The sequence below is a fragment of the Bufo bufo genome, chromosome 10 (assembly GCF_905171765.1).
Source record: "Bufo bufo chromosome 10, aBufBuf1.1, whole genome shotgun sequence".
Classification (NCBI taxonomy): Eukaryota; Metazoa; Chordata; class Amphibia; order Anura; family Bufonidae; genus Bufo; species Bufo bufo.
The window spans coordinates 104,552,169-104,572,038 of NC_053398.1; the positions used below are offsets into that span (position 1 = coordinate 104,552,169).

At 47.2% G+C, this 19,870-nt stretch overlaps 1 protein-coding gene across 2 annotated transcripts in view; it reads left to right on the forward strand.

The window, feature by feature from the left end:
* The first annotated feature begins 5,246 nt into the window (after nt 1-5,246).
* The window catches only part of GNAO1 (G protein subunit alpha o1), a 183,038-nt gene continuing 168,414 nt past the window's right edge, over nt 5,247-19,870 (forward strand). For both annotated transcript variants that reach the window (XM_040409358.1, XM_040409357.1), the window contains exons 1-2: nt 5,247-5,637; nt 6,558-6,600. In XM_040409358.1, coding sequence (XP_040265292.1) covers nt 5,520-5,637; nt 6,558-6,600 — 161 coding nt within the window. In that variant the 5' untranslated portion in view covers nt 5,247-5,519. The remainder of the gene's footprint in view (nt 5,638-6,557; nt 6,601-19,870) is intronic.

The window sequence follows — 19,870 nt, forward strand, 5'->3', positions numbered from 1 at the left end:
CAGATCAGGAAAGAAACAACGGACGTGTGAATGGACCCTAAAAGAACCTTGCATTATACTGGAGGCTCCTGATCCCGGAGTTCTTTTTGCTCTATTTTCCTTGAGTTTATCTGACCTTGCTGACTTCACATGGCCCTAACCCAAGAGCCTATAATCTATGAGGAAATATGGGTGACACTTGATTTGTACAATGGTGGCGGAAACTGCTGAACGTAAAGTGATAGGCCTGCCAAATAAAATGTTAGGAATGAATCTGATTTCAGGAGCAGCACATTCCAGAGAACAGGTGCAGCACAAGAAAAGTCTTGGAGACTGGAGGGGGAGGTTTAGATTATGCGGGATGTTAGTCTTAGATTGTTGGGTAGGGTGGTAGATAGAGATGAGGGAGGAGATGTGCTGAGGTGCAGCTTTAGAAGTGAAAGTCCTGAAGTTTTGTTTTATGGCCATGTGCTTCCAGGTCAGTACGGCAAAAGGATAAGACGTCCTATTTTTTCCCATATCTTGCGGATCGCGGACCCATTGAAGTCAGCGGGCCCGCACTGCGATGCGGCACGCATACGGCCAGCATCCATGCTTTGTGGATCCGCGGTTTGCAGTCTGCAAAACGGACATGGTCATGTGAATGGACTCTTATACTGTATGGGCAGCCGGTCCAGTGACTGACATGGGGTATGGGGCATCTGTGAAAGAAGGGCCTGGCTGCTGCATTCGGTTTAGATTGGAGAGGGGAGAGATAAGTAAGATGAGTATTTAGGAATGATTCAGGGCGACATTGAGAGTTTTCACAGTAAGAAAAGCCTGGATTTTAGGATATTGTGCAGCATACATGAATTTACAAGAAGTAATTCAATAGAAGGAGTAAAGAGTACCTTATATTAGCCAGCGCCCACCTAGGTGGCATAACTGAACTCACAATTAACCATATATACTGTAAATCCTAAAACATCTTGTAATCCAGTGACTAATGTAGAAGACTTCACATCATAAGCTCCACAGGAAAACTCTCGGTCCCATTTTACAGGGTGACATGACAGAGGACACTGTCCATGGTGCTGAATGCAGAGAACATACAATACATAAAGCCTATACAATAAGCATTGCATATGTGACATGGTAGATCGTACAGTCTCCGGGTCATCTGCTTGCTGTGAGATTAGTATAGTGTATATTAGGGAGAGTTCACACCTCTGTTTCATTTTCCTTTCTTCTGATCCGTCAAAAGGGCAGAACTAAAAATGACCAGGATCCCGTAAAAAATGTATCCTGTTGTACATTTGGCATCCGTTTGAGCCATTACCATCTCAGATCTGTTTTTTTTTTAGACGGTACATGCAGTGCTTCTAAAAAAAACGGATTTTAGGCAGAAATGGCCCCTCCTATAGGTCATATTTACCCCACACCCTGGCACCCGTGACCCTCCGGATCCCTGCACGGCCGCCGCTGCATCTCCCCGTTGCGTGGATCAAAACATCCGGCGACTGGGGGTGCAGCCAATAGCAGGCCACAACGGTGACCAGGTCCCTTACATCACAGGTGACGGCACCCGTGATGCTAGGGAGGCTCGTCCCCGTCCCCACCTGCCATTGGCTTCTCCCCCCCCCCCCCCGACACCAGATGTTTTCATCTGCACATGGGGAGAAGCAGCAGTAGTGGTGCCGGGACCAGGATCGGCGCAGGGAGCGGGGTAAGTATATTCAGTGTGGGGGGCCCAGGCATATGGGGGAATTTTATTCTCTCGGATAATCCCTTTAAAGATCTTCTGAAAGGTCTGTGATATATGCCAGTAGATATCACCAGTGAAGTTCTTTTCCCTCACACCCACACCTTTCACTAGACCTAAGGGGCCACAGGGCTAGTCTGGGCTTTCTGCCACTTGGTCTTTAGATGCATACACATTTATTGATAGAATTTGCCATAATTTTTGACCAGTGAGTGTCCAACAGGTAGAACCCACAGAAGATATGGAAACTGCTGAGTGTAGTATACTCTGCTGCCTTTGCAGCCAATAAGTGGGCTCAGCGGTCACGTGTCCCTAATCAGCATGTGACCCAGCTGTGATATGCCGTTTGTGGACAGACATGTCACCACTGAGACCAGTCAATGGCTGCAGCAGCGCACATGGCCCCATCTGTGCAGAAGCTGACAGTCGGGGACCAGAAGTCCAGTGAAGACATCTCGGGAGTCACAGAGCCAGGATGAGTGTGGTGGGGGCAGATAAGGTACGGCTGGCTGGGGAGGAAACGTAAGGGGGGAAAGGACAAGCCCTTTAAGGACCAAGCCATTTTATTTGTATTTTTCATCTTTGTAACTTTTATATTTTCCCTTTAGCTGTAGCTATACAAGGGTTTGTTTAGTTTTTTATTTGCAGGATTAGGGTACATTCACACGACCGTATAATTTTATCCGCATCCGATCCGTATTTTACGGAATAGATGCCGATCCATTCATTTCTATGGGTGAATAAAATGTGCGGGCAACGTTCAGTATGTTGTCCGCATCCGTGTTTCCGCATTTCTAGTCCGCAAAAATCTAAAGCTTGTCCTACTATTGTCCGCACAGATCGGTCCGCAGCCCCGTTCAAGTCAATGGATCCGCAAAATGCGGATGACATACGCATAATTCATTTTTTTTCCCTCTCTATCTTCTTTTTCCTTCCATTTTTTGCGGACCGTAAAAAGCGGAAGACATATGGAGCAAAAATGGAAGTCATTTGTCCGCAAAATGCGGACACGCGGTTCCGTTATTTGCGGAACCGCCAAACGGAAAGGATTACAGACGGTCGTGTGAATGTACCCTTAGTTGTACTTATAAATGGCATCATTTTTGAGCATGCAGCTTTTTTTCATTTGCTGTATTTTGTAGGTGGAGAATGCAAAAAGCAGCACCAGTGGTGAGTGGTCACAAGGTTAAAATGGGACACATGACTATTGCTGTTATGGGGTTAAGTGGTTGTCACTGCTAGGGGGTAAGCATGGGACTTGTGCTGTTAAAAGGGTTGTCCGTTCCAGACAATGTGTGTCCATATAAGATATTAGATGGGAATACCCCTTTAGGAGAGGTAATTTTGACCATATCCCCTTACAGGGTAGTGCATCTGAACTGTAGAGATACCAGTGAAGCTTTTTTCATTTTGGGTCTGCTGGGGAGAGCCCTCTGAGCCCAGTGAAGAAGGTACCTGTGTATCTTGCATGTAGTTGTGGTAGGCCCTCTGTATCCTCCATGTGGTAGCCAAGTTGTATGCCCAGCAGAGACTGCAACCAGCAAGCTGTGTGCCCAATTGTGACTGTAACCATGAAGCTCTGTGCCGTTATTTGTAATCATTATGATGCCCCAGGGAGTGAAGATATATTCCTGTGAACTCACTTTCTGCACCATCTGAGTGTGGCACCAAGTCAGGGTCAAGGGCACATGGAAAAACGGACCCCCTTAGTATGGCCACCGCCTGTGAGCATTTCTCTGCTATTCTGGTTGGGCTCTTGTGAGTAGCGTCTTGTCTGGTCACCACTTGTAGAGCGGCAAAATGTACCCCCCAGATGCCAAGGTCATACATGATCGTGGCATCTGAGAGTGATAATACAGTGTAGAATAAAAAAAATAATAATCATACTTACCGCCTGCATTTGCTCACGACGGGCTGACTGCTGCCATCTTGATTGAAGATCTGGGGGCCCAAGACGACGTTGTCACCAAAGCCTGCGTTGGATTTCGGCTAAAATCTTCAATCAAGATGGCAGCAGCCGGCCCGTCGTGAGCAAATGGAGGCGGTATGTTTTTTTTGTTTACACTATTTCAGGTTAAAGGGTTTCTGTCACCTGAAAAATGGGTATTAAGCTGTCTGATATAAGCGATGTGCTAATGTCAGCTGAACATAACTATATTAGCGCCATCTCACTGCGTGCCGCGTGCCGGGGGGGGGGGGGGGCGGGGGGCGCTGCTCCTAGAGGCTCCGTTCTCCCACCTCAGGCCACGCCCTGCTACACTAGATTGACAGGGGCAGGCGGCGTTGGTCTCCGACCTCCGGCCCTGTCTGCAGTGTCACGCGCTGTTCAGTATTAGGCGCAAGCGCAGTGAGGTAGCTGGCAGCAGGCGAGCGCCCTTCACTCACTACGCCTGCGCCGAATACTGAACGGCGCGAGATTTACACTGCAGACAGGGCCGGCGGTCGGAGACCATCGCTGCCTGCCCCTGTCAATCTAGTGTAGCAGGGCGTGGCCAGAGGTGGGAGAACGTAGCCTCTAGGGGGCAACGCCCCCCCCCCCCGCTCCTACAGGCTAATTATAAAAGTTAGTTTTTCTCAATAACGGCTTTAGGCAGTGAGATGGCGCTAATATAGTTATGTTCAGCTGACATTAGCACATCGCTTACCAGTCAGCTTAATACCCATTTTTCAGGTGACAGAAACCCGCTACCATGAAGAATGAGGTAATTCGGCTTCACGGCAAATCAAATTTATCCTTAAATTCGGATGGATTCCACTTCGTTGGATTCGATTCGCTCATCTCTAGTTATTATACATACCTTTAATTATTGCTATTTATGCTGTTTCCATTTTCTTACTTTAAGTGTTTGGGGCCCCATCTTATGTCACTATGGGGCCCTATAAATTATAGTTGCGTCCCTGTAGGTGAGTATTCAATTTAGAAGTATTAGGAGGGCATCACTCTTTGTGTGGGGCAACTTATAGGGACATAATACTGTGTGTAGGGCATTTAATTGGGTATTATACTATAAGAGGGCACTTAAAGGGGCATCACACTGTGTGGGAAGTTCTTACTGTGTGGGGTCACTCAAGGGGGCATCATATCGGTGAACCGTGACATGGTCCCAATAGGTGTTTTAGTCTTTGTTTTATACATTTCCTTGCCCCTTTACAGATGTGTTTTCTGCAGCTTGCCACTGATTTAGAAATATGTCAACTACTGTAAGAATGTAACAGCAAACAGAAACGTGTAGGGCGGCTTTATGGCACAGACGTGATGTGAACAGGACCTTAGACGCCAGCAGCGTTATAAATGATATGTGATGCTTGGGAGCCCATGCGCTGGCAGCTGACCCCCTCCGGCCGGACAGGGGGGTCCCACACGTAGAGCTGAGGGTTCGGAGCAGTCCAGCATCACCTGTGACAGGACAGGCGGCGCCTCCCTTCATCCCTGACAGCTCGCACCACGTGACGCGGGGCGGGGCGGGGCCTCCTTGGGATCCAGCGCGCTCCCGCCTCCCCCTTCTGTGTCTGGCCGCTCCCGCGGACGCGCGCCCACTGACGTCAGAACGGCAGCGGAGAAGACAGAGCCGGGGAGATAGCGGGAGGGATACACCGAGAGCGACGGACTGACTGACGGACAGTGTGAAGCGGCGCTACACCTAGCGGGATCTACTCCCTGCCGCCCTCCAACCGGTCCTAGGAAACAGAACCCACCTCCTCCTCCTCTCCCCCTTCCCTTATCCACCGCCGGGGAAAAAAAAAGGATCCGGGACCCTTCCACCCCGCTCCCGCCGGACCCGGGACCCCCCGAGCAGTCATGGGCTGCACCCTGAGCGCGGAGGAGAGAGCTGCGCTGGAAAGAAGCAAACAGATCGAGAAGAACCTGAAGGAGGATGGGATCAGCGCGGCCAAGGATGTCAAGCTGCTGCTGCTGGGTGAGACCCCCGGTCCTGTGTGTGTGAGACCCCCGGTCCTGTGTGTGTGTGAGACCCCCGGTCCTGTGTGTGTGAGACCCCCGGTCCTGTGTGTGTGTGAGACCCCCGGTCCTGTGTGTGTGTGAGACCCCCGGTCCTGTGTGTGTGTGAGACCCCCGGTCCTGTGTGTGTGTGAGACCCCCGGTCCTGTGTGTGTGTGTGAGACCCCCCCAGTCCTGTGTGTGTGTGTGAGACCCCCGGTCCTGTGTGTGTGTGAGACCCCCCCGGTCCTGTGTGTGTGTGTGTGTGAGACCCCCGGTCCTGTGTGTGTGTGTGTGAGACCCCCGGTCCTGTGTGTGTGTGTGTGAGACCCCCGGTCCTGTGTGTGTGTGTGTGAGACCCCCGGTCCTGTGTGTGTGTGTGTGTGAGACCCCCCGGTCCTGTGTGTGTGTGTGTGTGTGTGTGAGACCCACCCGGTCCTGTGTGTGTGTGTGTGTGAGACCCACCCGGTCCTGTGTGTGTGTGTGTGTGAGACCCCCCCGGTCCTGTGTGTGTGTGTGTGTGAGACCCCCCCGGTCCTGTGTGTGTGTGTGAGACCCCCCCGGTCCTGTGTGTGTGTGTGTGTGAGACCCCCCCAGTCCTGTGTGTGTGTGTGTGTGTGAGACCCCCCCGGTCCTGTGTGTGAGACCCCCTGTACTTTGCTTGTGTATATAAATGTGGGACCCCCTGTATGTGTGAGACCCCCCCGTCCTACGTGCATGTACCGCCTGTCATGTGTGTGAACATGCCATCCCTAGACGTGTGTATGATGTGGAGGCCGCCAGCAGTGCTGTGTGTGCAGCACATACATGTGTCATGCTTGCAGCACATAGGTCTGCATGTGTTGGGGCTCAGTGGTCTGCTGCTGCCATCTATTCATCCTTTCCTCTCTGACCCTACAGGGGCCGGGGAATCTGGGAAGAGCACCATTGTGAAGCAGATGAAGTAAGTGCCCCTCCCCCTCTTCTGCCTGTGCTGTGTGAGCCGCCATGTTGGTGCCTGGCCCTGTGCAGGGAGCTGTTCACAGCCTGCGGTGCTGAATCCAGTGCGGGGCCTCTCCCCGCAGTCTCCTTGCCCCCGGCCGCATGCCGCTGGTCATGACGCCTTTTGTGAATAAGCACCGACCGTGTGTGACTAGGGGGAGCTGAGAGAATGACGCCTCCCGGGGATGTGAGAGCAGCCCTCAGCGCCATCATGGATTCTCTGGGTGGGGGTGTTTTAGGTGTGATTGATAAGTGCAGGACGTTGATCTATGTCATGTACAGATCATCAGGAACCGCACCGTGTGAACAGGTCAGCTGCTGTCCACCCTGATAGCACTGTCTAGGATCAGGGGCAGTATATACCTCTGTACATACAGATGCTGCTGTGTGGTGACAGCCCGGTCCCAGCCATCTGATGGCCGCCCCTTCTTATATGGCCATCGGCTAATACAAGGAAGGGGGGGGGGGGGGGGTCGTCGTGTGCTCAGCGGAGGCGATATGTCGCGATAGCTGATCGGATCGCATTCCCACGCTCCATATTGAAGCGGTTCAGGAGGTGGACAGCGCCCAAGCGGGATTCGGAAGGGTGGTGGGCGGAGTCTGGGGCTTCGGCTGCTCTCGTGCATTTCCGTGCTGCCTTCGTGTCCTTGCCGGCCCGGCTTCGGCTATTTCCGGAAAGCCTCGGCAGTGTGCTCTTTCTCGGCCTCGGGGGTGCACTAGGAGGTCGCTGGACAGCTCCTGCACAGCTTCTGTGGGCCCCTTTATTTTCATATTGTATGTCTATGGTTACATTGTGAATTGGATGATTGCCTTGGCTTTTGCATTGTACTTTTTATTGAATGAAAAACCCTCTTTATATTAGGATAATTTTTGCACTGACCTAATCAATGGGCGCAGAGTCCCATAGAGTGTGGGGTCAGATATGATGATGGGTGTAGGTGGTGGTACTCTGTGTGACTCCTGAGAGCTCCCAAGGAATAGGCTGTTCTTATATTTTAGGTGGCGTCTCACAAGGACTTTGCAGGTCTTCCCTCTTGGCACTGCCATTTGGGCGAGCGTGCCCACTATAGACTGTGTGACCACCAGCTGTGTGGGTGCAGTTTTGTGTTTAACCACCTCAGACCCCCTAGCTTAAACCCCCTTAATGACCAGGCCACTTTTTACACTTCTGACCTACACTACTTTCACGGTTTATTGCTCGGTCATACAACTTACCACCCAAATGAATTTTACCTCCTTTTCTTCTCACTAATAGAGCTTTCATTTGGTGATATTTCATTGCTGCTGACATTTTTACTTTTTTTTGTTATTAATCAAAATTTAATGATTTTTTTTGCAAAAAAATGACATTTTTCACTTTCAGTTGTAAAATTTTGCAAAAAAAAGACATCCATATATAAATTTTTCTCTAAATTTATTGTGCTACATGTCTTTTATAAAAAAAAAATGCAATAAGTGTATATTTATTGGTTTACGCAAAAGTTATAGCATTTACAAACTATGGTACAAAAATGTGAATTTCCGCATTTTGAAGCAGCTCTGACTTTCTGAGCACCTGTCATATTTCCTGAGGTTCTACAATGGCCAGACAGTACAAACACCCCACAAATGACCCCATTTCGGAAAGTAGACACCCTAAGGTATTCGCTGATGGGCATAGTGAGTTCATGGAAGTTTTTATTTTTTGTCACAAGTTAGCGGAAAATTATTTATTTATTTTTCTCTTACAAAGTCTCATATTCCACTAACTTGTGACAAAAAATTAAATTTTACATGAACTCGCCATACCCCTCACGGAATACCTTGGGGTGTCTTCTTTCCAAAATGGGGTCACATGTGGGGTATTTATACTGCCCTGGCATTTTAGGAGCCCTAAAGCGTGAGAAGAAGTCTGGAATATAAATGTCTAAAAAATTTTACGCATTTGGATTCCGTGAGGGGTATGGTGAGTTGATGTGAGATTTTATTTTTTGTCACAAGTTAGTGGAATATGAGACTTTGTAAGAAAAAACAAAAAAACCCCAAAAAAATAATCAATTTCCGCTAACTTGGGCCAAAAAAAAAAAAAAATCTTCTATGAACTCGCCATTGCCCCTCAAAAGTGATCTTTTTATAGCGCCGCAGCGATTTTACGGTGTTTTTGCAGTGATCAGAAAAAAAAAAAATTCTGTCACTGCGGTGGGGCGGACTGAACGCAAGTGTGCGCACAAGATCAGGCCTGATCGGGCGAACACTGCGTTTTTTGTAGAGCCTATTGAACATGTCCTATTCTTGTCCGCAATTGAGGACAAGAAAAGGCATTTTCTATATAGTTCTGGCAATGTGCGGATCTGCAAAATGCGGAAAGCACATTGCCGGTGTCCGTGTTTTGCGGATCCTATGGGGTGATCACCCCCCTGTCATTATGGGGAGTCTATATGGGGTGATCAGGGGTTAATAAGTGAAGGGGGGGGGGGGGGGGCTTGTAGTGTGGTGGTTGGTGCTACTTACAGAGCAGCCTGTGTCCTCTGGTGGTCGATCCAAGCAAAAGGGACCACCAGAGGAGCAGGTAGCAGGTATATCAGACGCTGTTAACAAAACAGCTGCTGATATACCTTTAAGGGGTTAAAAAAATCGCATCTACAGCCTGCCAGCGAATGATCGCCGCTGGCAGGCTGTAGATCCACTCGTTTACTTCCCGATCCTGTGAACGCGCGCTCCTGTGTGCGCGCGTTCACAGGAAATCTCGCGTCTCGTGAGATGACGCGCCAATGCGTCAAGGAGGAACAAACCAACCGCCCGCAGGACGCATCCCTGCGTTAGGCGGTCGGGAAGCGGTTAAAGGCTATGTACACCTTTTGAGGGCAATTTTTTTTTTTTTATGATTGCATTTTACTCTTTTTGGGCTAAAAATAATTTCTTCAATTGGTCTTTATTAAAAATATTGAGCCGTTCTGTCACAAAGGGTTAACTTTTTTTCCCCCTAGCTGTGAGAATTGTACTTTTTACTTTCACTTTGTGCCGGTCATCTAATAACCCTGATCTGTAAATTACTAAAAGGTCATAAACACTTATTTAAGCCACATTCTTATGAGTAAGATTAAAATTGAGTTATAATGAGGATTTAGAAGGTCAAAGATAAGGAGCCGTCAGTTGAGCTGCCTGACAGAACAGAGTGAAAATTCAGAGCCTGCTACTAGAGAATCTCAAGGCTGTACAGACATAGGGGCTCAATATTTTTTTTAATTTTTTTTAATAAGACCAATTGAAAAAAAGGATTTGTAGCTCAAAATGAGTAAAATGCAATAATAAAAAAAAAAATGCCCTGAAAGGTAGCCATAGCCTTTAAGGATATGTCTACTCCTGCAGCTATTCCTTCTGTTGCTTCAATGAGATAAAATAAGCAGCTTTGCAAATGGTCATCTCATAAGTCTGCCGTTTTGTGTACACAGCTCCTAAGCAGTGCTGTCTGTCGACATGACACTGTCGTATTCTCTTCCATCTGTCCCTTACTTTTTGCTGATGTAAATCCAGTAGTGAAAGTTCAGTCTAGATGAAAGGGAGTACGACTGCAGGATGAGATCTCATTCACAGAGCGGATCTCGGGTGTGGGTTGTTCTTAGTGGCAGCACAGATTCCCATCATGGGTCTGCAAGGGAGCTGTATACACCAAAGCTGTGAACGTACCCTTAGACTCCACAGGGTTTGCTTGGAGTCTGTACCCCTGGCGCTTACGTGGGTCAGCATGGGAGCTGTATACACCAAAGCTGGATATTTTGAATCAAGACCATTTGCAAAGTTCATTTAGTCATTCTCATCTTAGACATTGATGGCATATCGCTACGATACGCCGTCAAGGTCAGATAGGCGCGGGTCCTACTCCTGGGTCCTTAATGTGCTAGACTATTTTCGGAAGCCCCATAGTGGTGACTGGAGAACACACTGCGCAAGCTCGGCCACCTTTCTATTCACCGCTGTGGCACTGCTGGAAATAACTGAGCTGGTTCTTACGTATTTTCGGAACCCCCATAGTGGTGAACTTAGGGTGGCTGCACATGCGTGTCTGCTCTCTGTTCACTTTGGGGGCCCTGTTCTGGAGATAGAAGTGGGTCCCAGAGGTGGGACTAGCACCTGTCTGATACTGATGGCGTATCCTAGCAATATGCCATCAATGTCTGAGATGAGACAGTCCCTTTAAGATACATTGGAGCAATAATAATAATAAAAACAACAACATTTTTGCAACAATGTTACATATCCTTTAAAGGGAACCTGTCACCTCAAAAACGCATATAAATCCGCCAGCATTACCTTATAGTATCCCCCAGTCTGTTATTAATCGTGTGTTTGATCCGGTAATCTGATGCTCCATACATGACAAAAATGATGTTTTAAGTGCCGTCAGCTCTATCTTGCCGGTCAGCCTTAAGTCTTGTGTTTGATTGACATCCTGCAGTGCGGCCTGGGATCGCGTTAGTCTCGCGCATGCGCGGTGCGCTCCTTGTTACTGCACGATCCTGTGTCCGGCTCCCGCAGTTAGCAGGGTCTCATCAGCACACCGCACATGCTGGCGGTTTTATATGCGTTTTTGAGGTGACAGGTTTCCTTTAAAGGATATGTAACATTGTTGCAAAAATGTTTTTTTTTATTATTATTATTATTATTATTGCTCCAATGTATCTTAAAGGGGCTGTCTCATCTCAGACATTAAGACTGGAAAAAAAATCGGAGCTTATTTCAGTGTTTGTATATGCACTGCGTTACAAGCACTGAATTCAGGACCATAGCCTTGGTGGATGTCCCTATAGACTAGCTCTAGTCCCTATAGCTCCAGTATATGTATGAACAGGATTCATGTAGACTGTGGGTGCATTCACTCTACACAGAGCCTCAGAATATGGATGATGTCTGTGTGGCTTCCATTTTTTTTGCGGACACCTTGGCTTCAATGGGTCAGTGGTCCGCATTTGCTGCCAAGAATAGGACATGGTCTACCCTTTGTGTAACGGAAATGCAGATGTCTTCCATCTTCATCCATAAAAGATAGAACATGTCCTATTCTTGGCCGCAAATGCGGGCCACCGAACCATTGAAGTCAGTGTGTCTAGAAAAAAAAAAAGATGCCACATGGACGTCATCTGTATTTTGCATATCCGTGTTTTGCGGACTGCAAAATACATACTGTCGTGTGAATGCCCCTTTACCTGGTGCACACGTACCCCTCAATCAGTGACTCCTTGGCACTCGGGACAAAATCGCTCAGACGCGTCTTATATAGGGGTTGTCTCACATCAGCAAATGGCACTCATAATGTACAGAAAGTGAATACAAGGCACTTACTAATGTATTGTGATTGTCCATATCGCCTCCTTTGCTGGCTGGAATGATTTTTCCATCACATTATACTCTGCTCATATCCAGGCGTTACGACCACCGCTGCAATCCATCAGTGGTGGTCGTGCTTGCACATTATAAGAAAAAGCCCCGGCCTATGTAACCTCCCACGGTCCTGGCCACCAAAGAGGCCTCCACTTTTTCCTATAGTGTGCAAGCACGACCACCACTGCTGGATTGCAGGGTGGTCATAACCATGGAAATGAGCAGTGTATAATGTGATGGAAAAATGGACCCAGTCAGCAAAGGCAGCAGTATGGACAATCGCAATACATTAGTAAGTGCCTTGTAATGCATTTCTCTACCTGATAAATGCCACGTGCTGAAGTGACACAACCCCTTTGAGGTGAAACCGGTGCAGCATGTGGAGGTGTTTTTTTTGGCAACCCTTTTGCTATCTCCTAGTTTTCTATCTCTTCTAATAACTTGACCATTCATGAAATGGATGTGGACAGAATGTCTCCCTCCTGGCGGGGTGTGTGACCGCAGCGGGGCAGGGTCGTTCAGAAGGTGCTGCTTCTCTGGGGAGGGGGGGGGGGGGTCTCCTTTCTGACTCTCCTCTGACTCTGTTCACACAGTTTGCTTGTAATTATTCATCTTAGGCTACTTTCACACTGCCGTTTCTGGGTCCGCTTGTGAGATCCGTTTCAAGGCTCTCAGAAGCGGCCCCAAAACGGATCAGTTCAGCCCCAATGCATTCTGAATGGATAAGGATCCGTACAGAATGCATCAGTTTGCCTCCGTTCCGCCTCCATTCCGCTCTGGAGGCAGCTTGCAGCGTTTTGATGTCTGTCTGACGATGCTGAGCCAAACGGATCCGTCCTGACTTACAATGTAAGTCAATGGGGACGGATCCGTTTTTACTGACCCAATATGGTGCAATTGAAAGCTGATCCGCCTCTCATTGACTTTCAATGTAAGTCAAAACGGATCCGTTCGCATTATCCTGAACACAATACATTTATTTTTATTTTTTTTCATGGTAATGCAAACGGATCCGTTCTGAAACGGATACAAGCGTTTGCATTATAGGTGCGGATCCGTCTGTGCAGATACCAGACGGATCCGCACCTAAACGCAGGTGTGAAAGTAGCCTTAGTCATTTTTAAGCTTCAATTAGATCTAAAAAAAAAAATAAAAAAAAATTCTCGCGTGCGTTTGATCAGCAGGTGCTCCGTGAGGTTTACTATCCAAGTGCTTCCATATTAATAGAGGGATTGAGTTCCAGCCTGTGTACTAGGCCGTGTCACTATAAAGGGCATACAGAAGTTCAGAGGCTGCACTACTGGATACTCCAGCCAAAGATGAAAATCAGCCATTGCATGGTATTTGTGTGTGCTCCCTACTTTTACATTGTTCTGGCTTTCTGCTCCCTTTTGTTTCCGATTACTACCTATTATCCAATGGCTGCTACCACCATGACTCCAGGGCCAGTAAGGGCATCCGCTGTATAGCGGGTACCTTTTAATACACACACGTCGGTGGGCGGTGCACGCAACTAAGCCCCTCCTACTGAGGTGAGAATGTAAACTGTAGGCTAAAAATTATGCTTCATGGAGTCCGAAAGACAAAGCTGGTGTAAAGGCAAACTGGCTTAGTTGCCCATAGCAACCAATCAGGTGCCTCCTTTCATTCTTCAGAGCTCCATTGGAAAATGAAAGCCGAAATCTGATTGGTGGATGTGGGCAACTAAGCAACTTCTTCTTTACACCAGTTTTGATAGATCTCCCCTCAATATCCTGAGGTAAGTTTACATCTTAATGTTATCCAATCCCCATTAACACTGCCAGTACCCTGCAGGGGGTAGTAGTCATCATTGTAACGTTAGATGATACTATCTGCGTATATATTTCTTATACTCACTGTGAGGTGGCTCAGGGTAGCACCACTCGGTAGTTATGGCAGTACAGGCTTCAACTGGGGCCTAGTAGGGGAGAGTGGGGGATCTCCTGTGAGGTAGAAGCCAATTTTCCCCACTTAAGGGGAAAAAAAATTCCTTCCCGACTCCATTCAGGCAATCAGATAACTCCCTGGATCAACGACCCCTCTCTAGTAACTATAGCCTGTAATATTATTACGCTCCAGAAATACATCCAGGCCCCTCTTGAATTCCTTTATTGTACTCACCATCACCACCTCCTCAGGCAGAGAGTTCCATAGTCTCACTGCTCTTACCGTAAAGAATCCTCTTCTATGTTTGTGTACAAACCTTCTTTCCTCCAGACGCAGAGGATGTCCCCTCGTCACAGTCACAGTCCTGGGGATAAATAGATGATGGGAGAGATCTCTGTACTGACCCCTGATATATTTATACATAGTAATTAGATCTCCGCTCAGTCGTCTTTTTTCTAAAGTGAATAACCCAAAGGCTCCATTCACACGTCCGCAATTCTGTTCCGCTTTTTCTCCCAGTCCGAGCATTCTCATTTTATATACTAACCTTTTATGTGGTACAGTGTCAAATGCTTGGGAGAAGTCCAGATATACGACATCCAGTGATTCGCCGCTGTCAAGTCTAGAACTTACCTCCTCATAGAAACTGATTAAATTAGTATGACATGACCGATCCCTCACGAAGCCATGCTGATATGGCGTTATTTGATTATTTTTATTGAGCTACTCCAAGATAGCATCTCTTAGAAAACCTTCAAACAGTTTACCCTCGACGGATGTTAAACTTACCGGCCTATAGTTTCCAGGCTCTGTTTTTGGACCCTTTTTGCCTTTTTGAACCCTTTTTGCCTTTTTGAATATTGGCTCCTAATTGGCTATGCGCCAATCCTGTGGAACACTCCCTGTAAGTATAGAGTCCTTAAATATCAAAAATAAGGGTCTGGCTATGACATTACTTAAAGGGATTCTGTCACCAGGTTTCACCCCTGTCAGCTAAACATATGCTGATGTTCAGGGCCTCATCAGGATTCCTAATGTGGGCTTCTAAATGTGATCCGTAGCCTTATTTTGGTAAAAAACTGGTTTTACTAACCTGTCACTCAAAGAAATAAGGTGCCCAAGGGGATGTCAAGGGATGCAAGGTGCCCGCCGCACCCACCGCCGTTCGTGCCCAGCGCCGCCTTTCCAGACTTCTGCGCCGCCTCCTAATCCTCTGTGCCGCCTCTCTCTCTCCCTCCCCCCTCATCCTGCTGTAAGATATCGCGCGTGCGCACAGGGCTCTGAGAGGCTGGCGCCAGAGTGCAGGTCATACCTGGGTTGAGCGAAGTGCCGGCGCATGCGCACTTCACTTCAAGAAGCCAAATGGAGAAGTCCGCACGGGTGCATCAGGCAGAGCCCTGTGCGCACGCGCGAGATCTTACAGCAGGAGGAGGGAGGAGGGGGGATGGAGGGAGAGCGAGAGGCGGCACAGAGGATTAGGAGGCGGTGCAGAAGTCTGGAAAGGCGGTGCTGGGCACGAACGGCGGTGGGTGCGGCGGGCACCTTGCATCCCTTGACATCCCCTTGGGCACCTTATTTCTTTGAGTGACAGGTTAGTAAAACCTGTTTTTTACCAAAATAAGGCTACGGATCACATTTAGAAGCCCACATTAGGAATCCTGATGAGGCCCTGAACATCAGCATATGTTTAGCTGACAGGGGTGAAACCTGGTGACAGAATCCCTTTAAAGAGGACTTTTCATGTGATTTTATTAAGGCAGATATATACCTGTACGTGCAGGGTACCCCCTGCTGATGTTGCCACCCTGCTTGATTTTTTAAAAAAATATGCCTCCTACACCCCGCTGTGCCCCGCCGGATTTCTCCCACTCAGTATGCTAATGCTGAGCATCGGAACAGGGAGGAGGAGATGCCTTTTCCATGGCTGTACTGCTGTCCAATCGCAGCGCAGGGAGTTTTTTTTTCCTCCCTGTTCCGATGCTCAGTATGGGAGAAATCCGACGGGGCGTAGGAGGCATATTTTAAAAAATCAAGCAGGGTGGCAGCATCAGCGGGGGGTACCCTGCAAGTACAGGTATATATCTCCCTTAATAAAATCGGATGAAAGGTCCTCTTTAAATCTCTTAGGATATGGGGGTGTATGCCATCTGGTCCTGGCAATTCGTCTTTTAATCTTTTTAAGATGCTGCTGTATTTCTTCTTGGGTCAGACAGGGCACTTTTAGGGTCCATTCACACGTCCGTGGTGTATTGCGGATCCGCAGATTGCGGATCCGTAATACACCGGGCCGCACATGGCCGGCACTAAATAGAGAAGTCCTATTGTTGTCCGCAGCTCTATTTTCTTGCGGAGCTGCAGAACGGAAGATCGGGGCTGCGCTCCTGGAAATGAGGATGCGAAGAGCGCAAAGTGTGCTCTCCGCATCCATTCCGTCCCCATAGAGAATGAATGGTCTGCACCCATTCCGCACAATTGTGGAACGGATGCGGACCACACTTGTGGACGTGTGAATGGAGCCTTAATGGGTAGATTACTTTTACATTCTGCATTTCATCTGACAATTTTCCTCAGTGAATACAGGGGAGAATTTTTTTTTTTAATAGCTTTGCTTTCTCCTCATCGCTCTCTACAACTCCGACACCTTCAGATTTATACTTTTTACCATTTATATAATTGAGGAATATTTTAGAGTTAGTTTTACTCTCTTTGGCAATTAATCTCTCGGTCTCTATTTTGGCTGCTTTTATTTGTTTTTTACATATTCAATTTTTTTCCTTATAGTTTTTCAGTGCTTCCCCGCTACCCTCCTGTTTTAGTTATTTAAATGCTTTCTTTTTGTCATTTATTGCTTTCTTTACAGTCCTATTTATCCACATTGGTTTTTTTCTTGTTCCTTAACCATTTTTTCCCATACGGTATGTACCTCTCACAAATAGATTTTAGGATACTTTTAAAGATATCCCATTTTGTGGCTGTATTTTTGAGGACTTGGTCCCAGTTAGTTATGCCTATGGCCTCTCTTAGTTGGCTAAATTTTTCTTTTTTGAAGTCTGGTATTTTTGTTTCTCCCTAAAGAAACACTCTTTTGAATGATTATTGGAAGGTTATTACATTATGGTCACTATTTCCCATGATTTGCCGCCTCGTCTATCTGGTTTAGTAGTAGATTTTCTGTGGACTCTGGTATATTAGGTGGTTTATAGTAAACTCCTACTAGTAATTTGTTATTTTTTCCTCCATGTATTTCTTCCCACAGTGACTGCACATGTTCATGTCCCTCACTTATATCTTCTCGGAGTGTGGACTTTAGACAGGACTTTACATAAAGGCAGACCCCTCCCCCTCTCCGGTTTTGACGATCCTTTCTAAGGCCTCTTTCACACTTGCGTTGTCTGGATCCGACTTGTACTCCACTTGCCGGAATTACACGCCGGATCCGGAAAAACGCAAGTGTACTGAAAGCATTTGAAGACGGAGCCGTCTTCAAAATGCGTTCAGTGTTACTATGGCAGCCAGGACGCTATTAAAGTCCTGGTTGCCATAGTAGTAGTGGGGAGCGGGGGAGCAGTATACTTACAGTCCGTGCGGCTCCCGGGGCGCTCCAGAATGACGTCAGAGCGCCCCATGCGCATGGATGACGTGCCATGCGATCACGTGATCCATGCGCTTGGGGCGCCCTGACGTCACTCTGGGGCGCCCCGGGAGCTGCACGGACGGTAAGTATGCTGCTCCCCGCTACACTTTACCATGGCTGCCAGGACTTTAGCGTCCCGGCAGCCATGGTAACCATTCAGAAAAAGCTAAACGTCGGGTCCGGCAATGCGCCGAAACGACGTTTAGCTTAAGGCCGGATCCGGATTAATGCCTTTCAATGGGCATTAATTCCGGATCCGGCCTTGCGGCAAGTCTTCAGGATTTTTGGCCGGAGCAAAAAGCGCAGCATGCTGCAGTATTTTCTCCGGCCAAAAAATGTTCCGTTCCGGAACTGAAGACATCCTGATGCATCCTGAACTGATTTCACTCCATTCAGAATGCATTAGGATAATCCTGATCAGGATTCTTCCGGCATAGAGCCCCGACGACGGAACTCTATGCCGGAAGAAAAGAACGCAAGTGTGAAAGAGCCCTAAACAGACTGTAACCTTGTACACTAACCGCCCAGTCATAGCTATCATCCAGCCATGTCTTAGTTATTCCCACTATGTCATAGTCCTCCTCACACATCACTAATTCCAGCTCACCAGTTTTATTAGTCAGGCTTCTGGCATTAGTATACATACATTTGAGAGGTTTATGTATATTTTTTACCCTACACCTTTCCTTCTGAACTGTTCTAGTTCTTCCTTCCATTCCTCCCCCAGTCCCACTACCTTGCCCCCGGTCTCTATCTGCACTATATCCTCCCCTCCTATAACGTAATTACCCTCCCCATTCCCTAGTTTAAAGGGCTTCTGTCACCCTGTCACCCCCAAAACCCTTTTTTTTTTTTTTTTTTTTTTTTTTTTTTCGGGCTTCTTAAAATCCTTTTATAACGACTATTCCCTACATAGGGCTGTTACCTTTTGGCTGTGGCTTCATTTCCTTAAAAAACGATCTTTTAAAATATGCAGATCACTTCACTACCAGCAAGTAGGGCGTCTACTTGCTGGTAGCTGCCGCAAAAAACCGCCCCCCTCGTCCTGTTGATTTGACAGGGCCAGCGAGCGCTCTCCTCCTCCGGCTGGCCCTGTCAGCATTTAAAATCCCGCGCCTGTCTTCATTCGGCACAGGCGCTCTGAGAGAAGGAAGTTTGCCTCCTCAGCACTCCCTCAGTGCGCCTGCGCCGAAGACCTCTTCTCTTTCGGTGACGTCATCAGCGCAGGCGCACTGAGGGAGTGCTGAGTAGACACCCTACTTGCTGGTAGTGAAGTGATTTGCATATTTTAAAAGATTGTTTTTTAAGGAAAAGAAGCCACAGCCAAAGGTAAGAGCCCTAAGTAGGGAATAGTCGTTATAAAAGGGTTTTAACAAGCCCAAAAAAAAAAAAGGTTTTGGGGGTGACAGAAGCCCTTTAACCACCTCAGCCCCTCTAGCTTAAACCCCCTTAATGACCAGACCACTTTTTACACTTCTGACCTACACTACTTTCACGGTTTATTGCTCAGTCATACAACTTACCACCCAAATGAATTTTACCTCCTTTTCTTCTCACAAATACAGCTTTCTTTTGGTGGTATTTGATTGCTGCTAAGATTTTTCGTTTTTCCGATATTAATCAAAATAGGCTGCAATTTTCTCAAAAAAAGTGTATTTTTTACTTTTTTTCTGTGGTTAAATTGTTCAAATATAATTACATTTCTATACAAGTTTGTGTCAGAATTTATTGTGCTACATGTCTTTGATAAAAAAATCCAATAAGTGTATATTTATTGGTTTGCGCAAAAGTTATAGCATTTACAATCTATGGTACAAAAATGTGAATTTCCGCATTTTGAAGCATCTCTGACTTTCTGAGCACCTGTCATGTTTCTTGAGGTGCTAGAATGCCAGGATAGTATAAATACTCCCCAAATGACCCCATTTTAGAAAGAAGACACCCCAAAGTATTCGCGGAGGGGCATGGTGAGTTCATGTATGATTTAATTTTTTTTCACAAGTTAGCGGAAAATGACACTTTCTGAGAAAAAAATAAAATAATAAAGTTTCCATTTCTGCTAACTTCTTGCAAAAAAAATAAAAATCTCCCACGGACTCACTATGCCCCTCAGTGAATACCCTGGGGTGTCTACTTTCCGAAATGGGGTCATTTGTGGGGTGTGTTTACTGTTCTGGCATTTTGGGTGGGGCTAAATTGTGAGCAACCCTGTAAAGCCTAAAGGTACTCGTTGGACTTTCGGCCCCTTTACGCACCTAGGCTGCAAAAAAGTGTCACAAATGGAGAAGTAGGGCAATGTGTTTTGGCGTGTATTTTTACATATACCCATGTT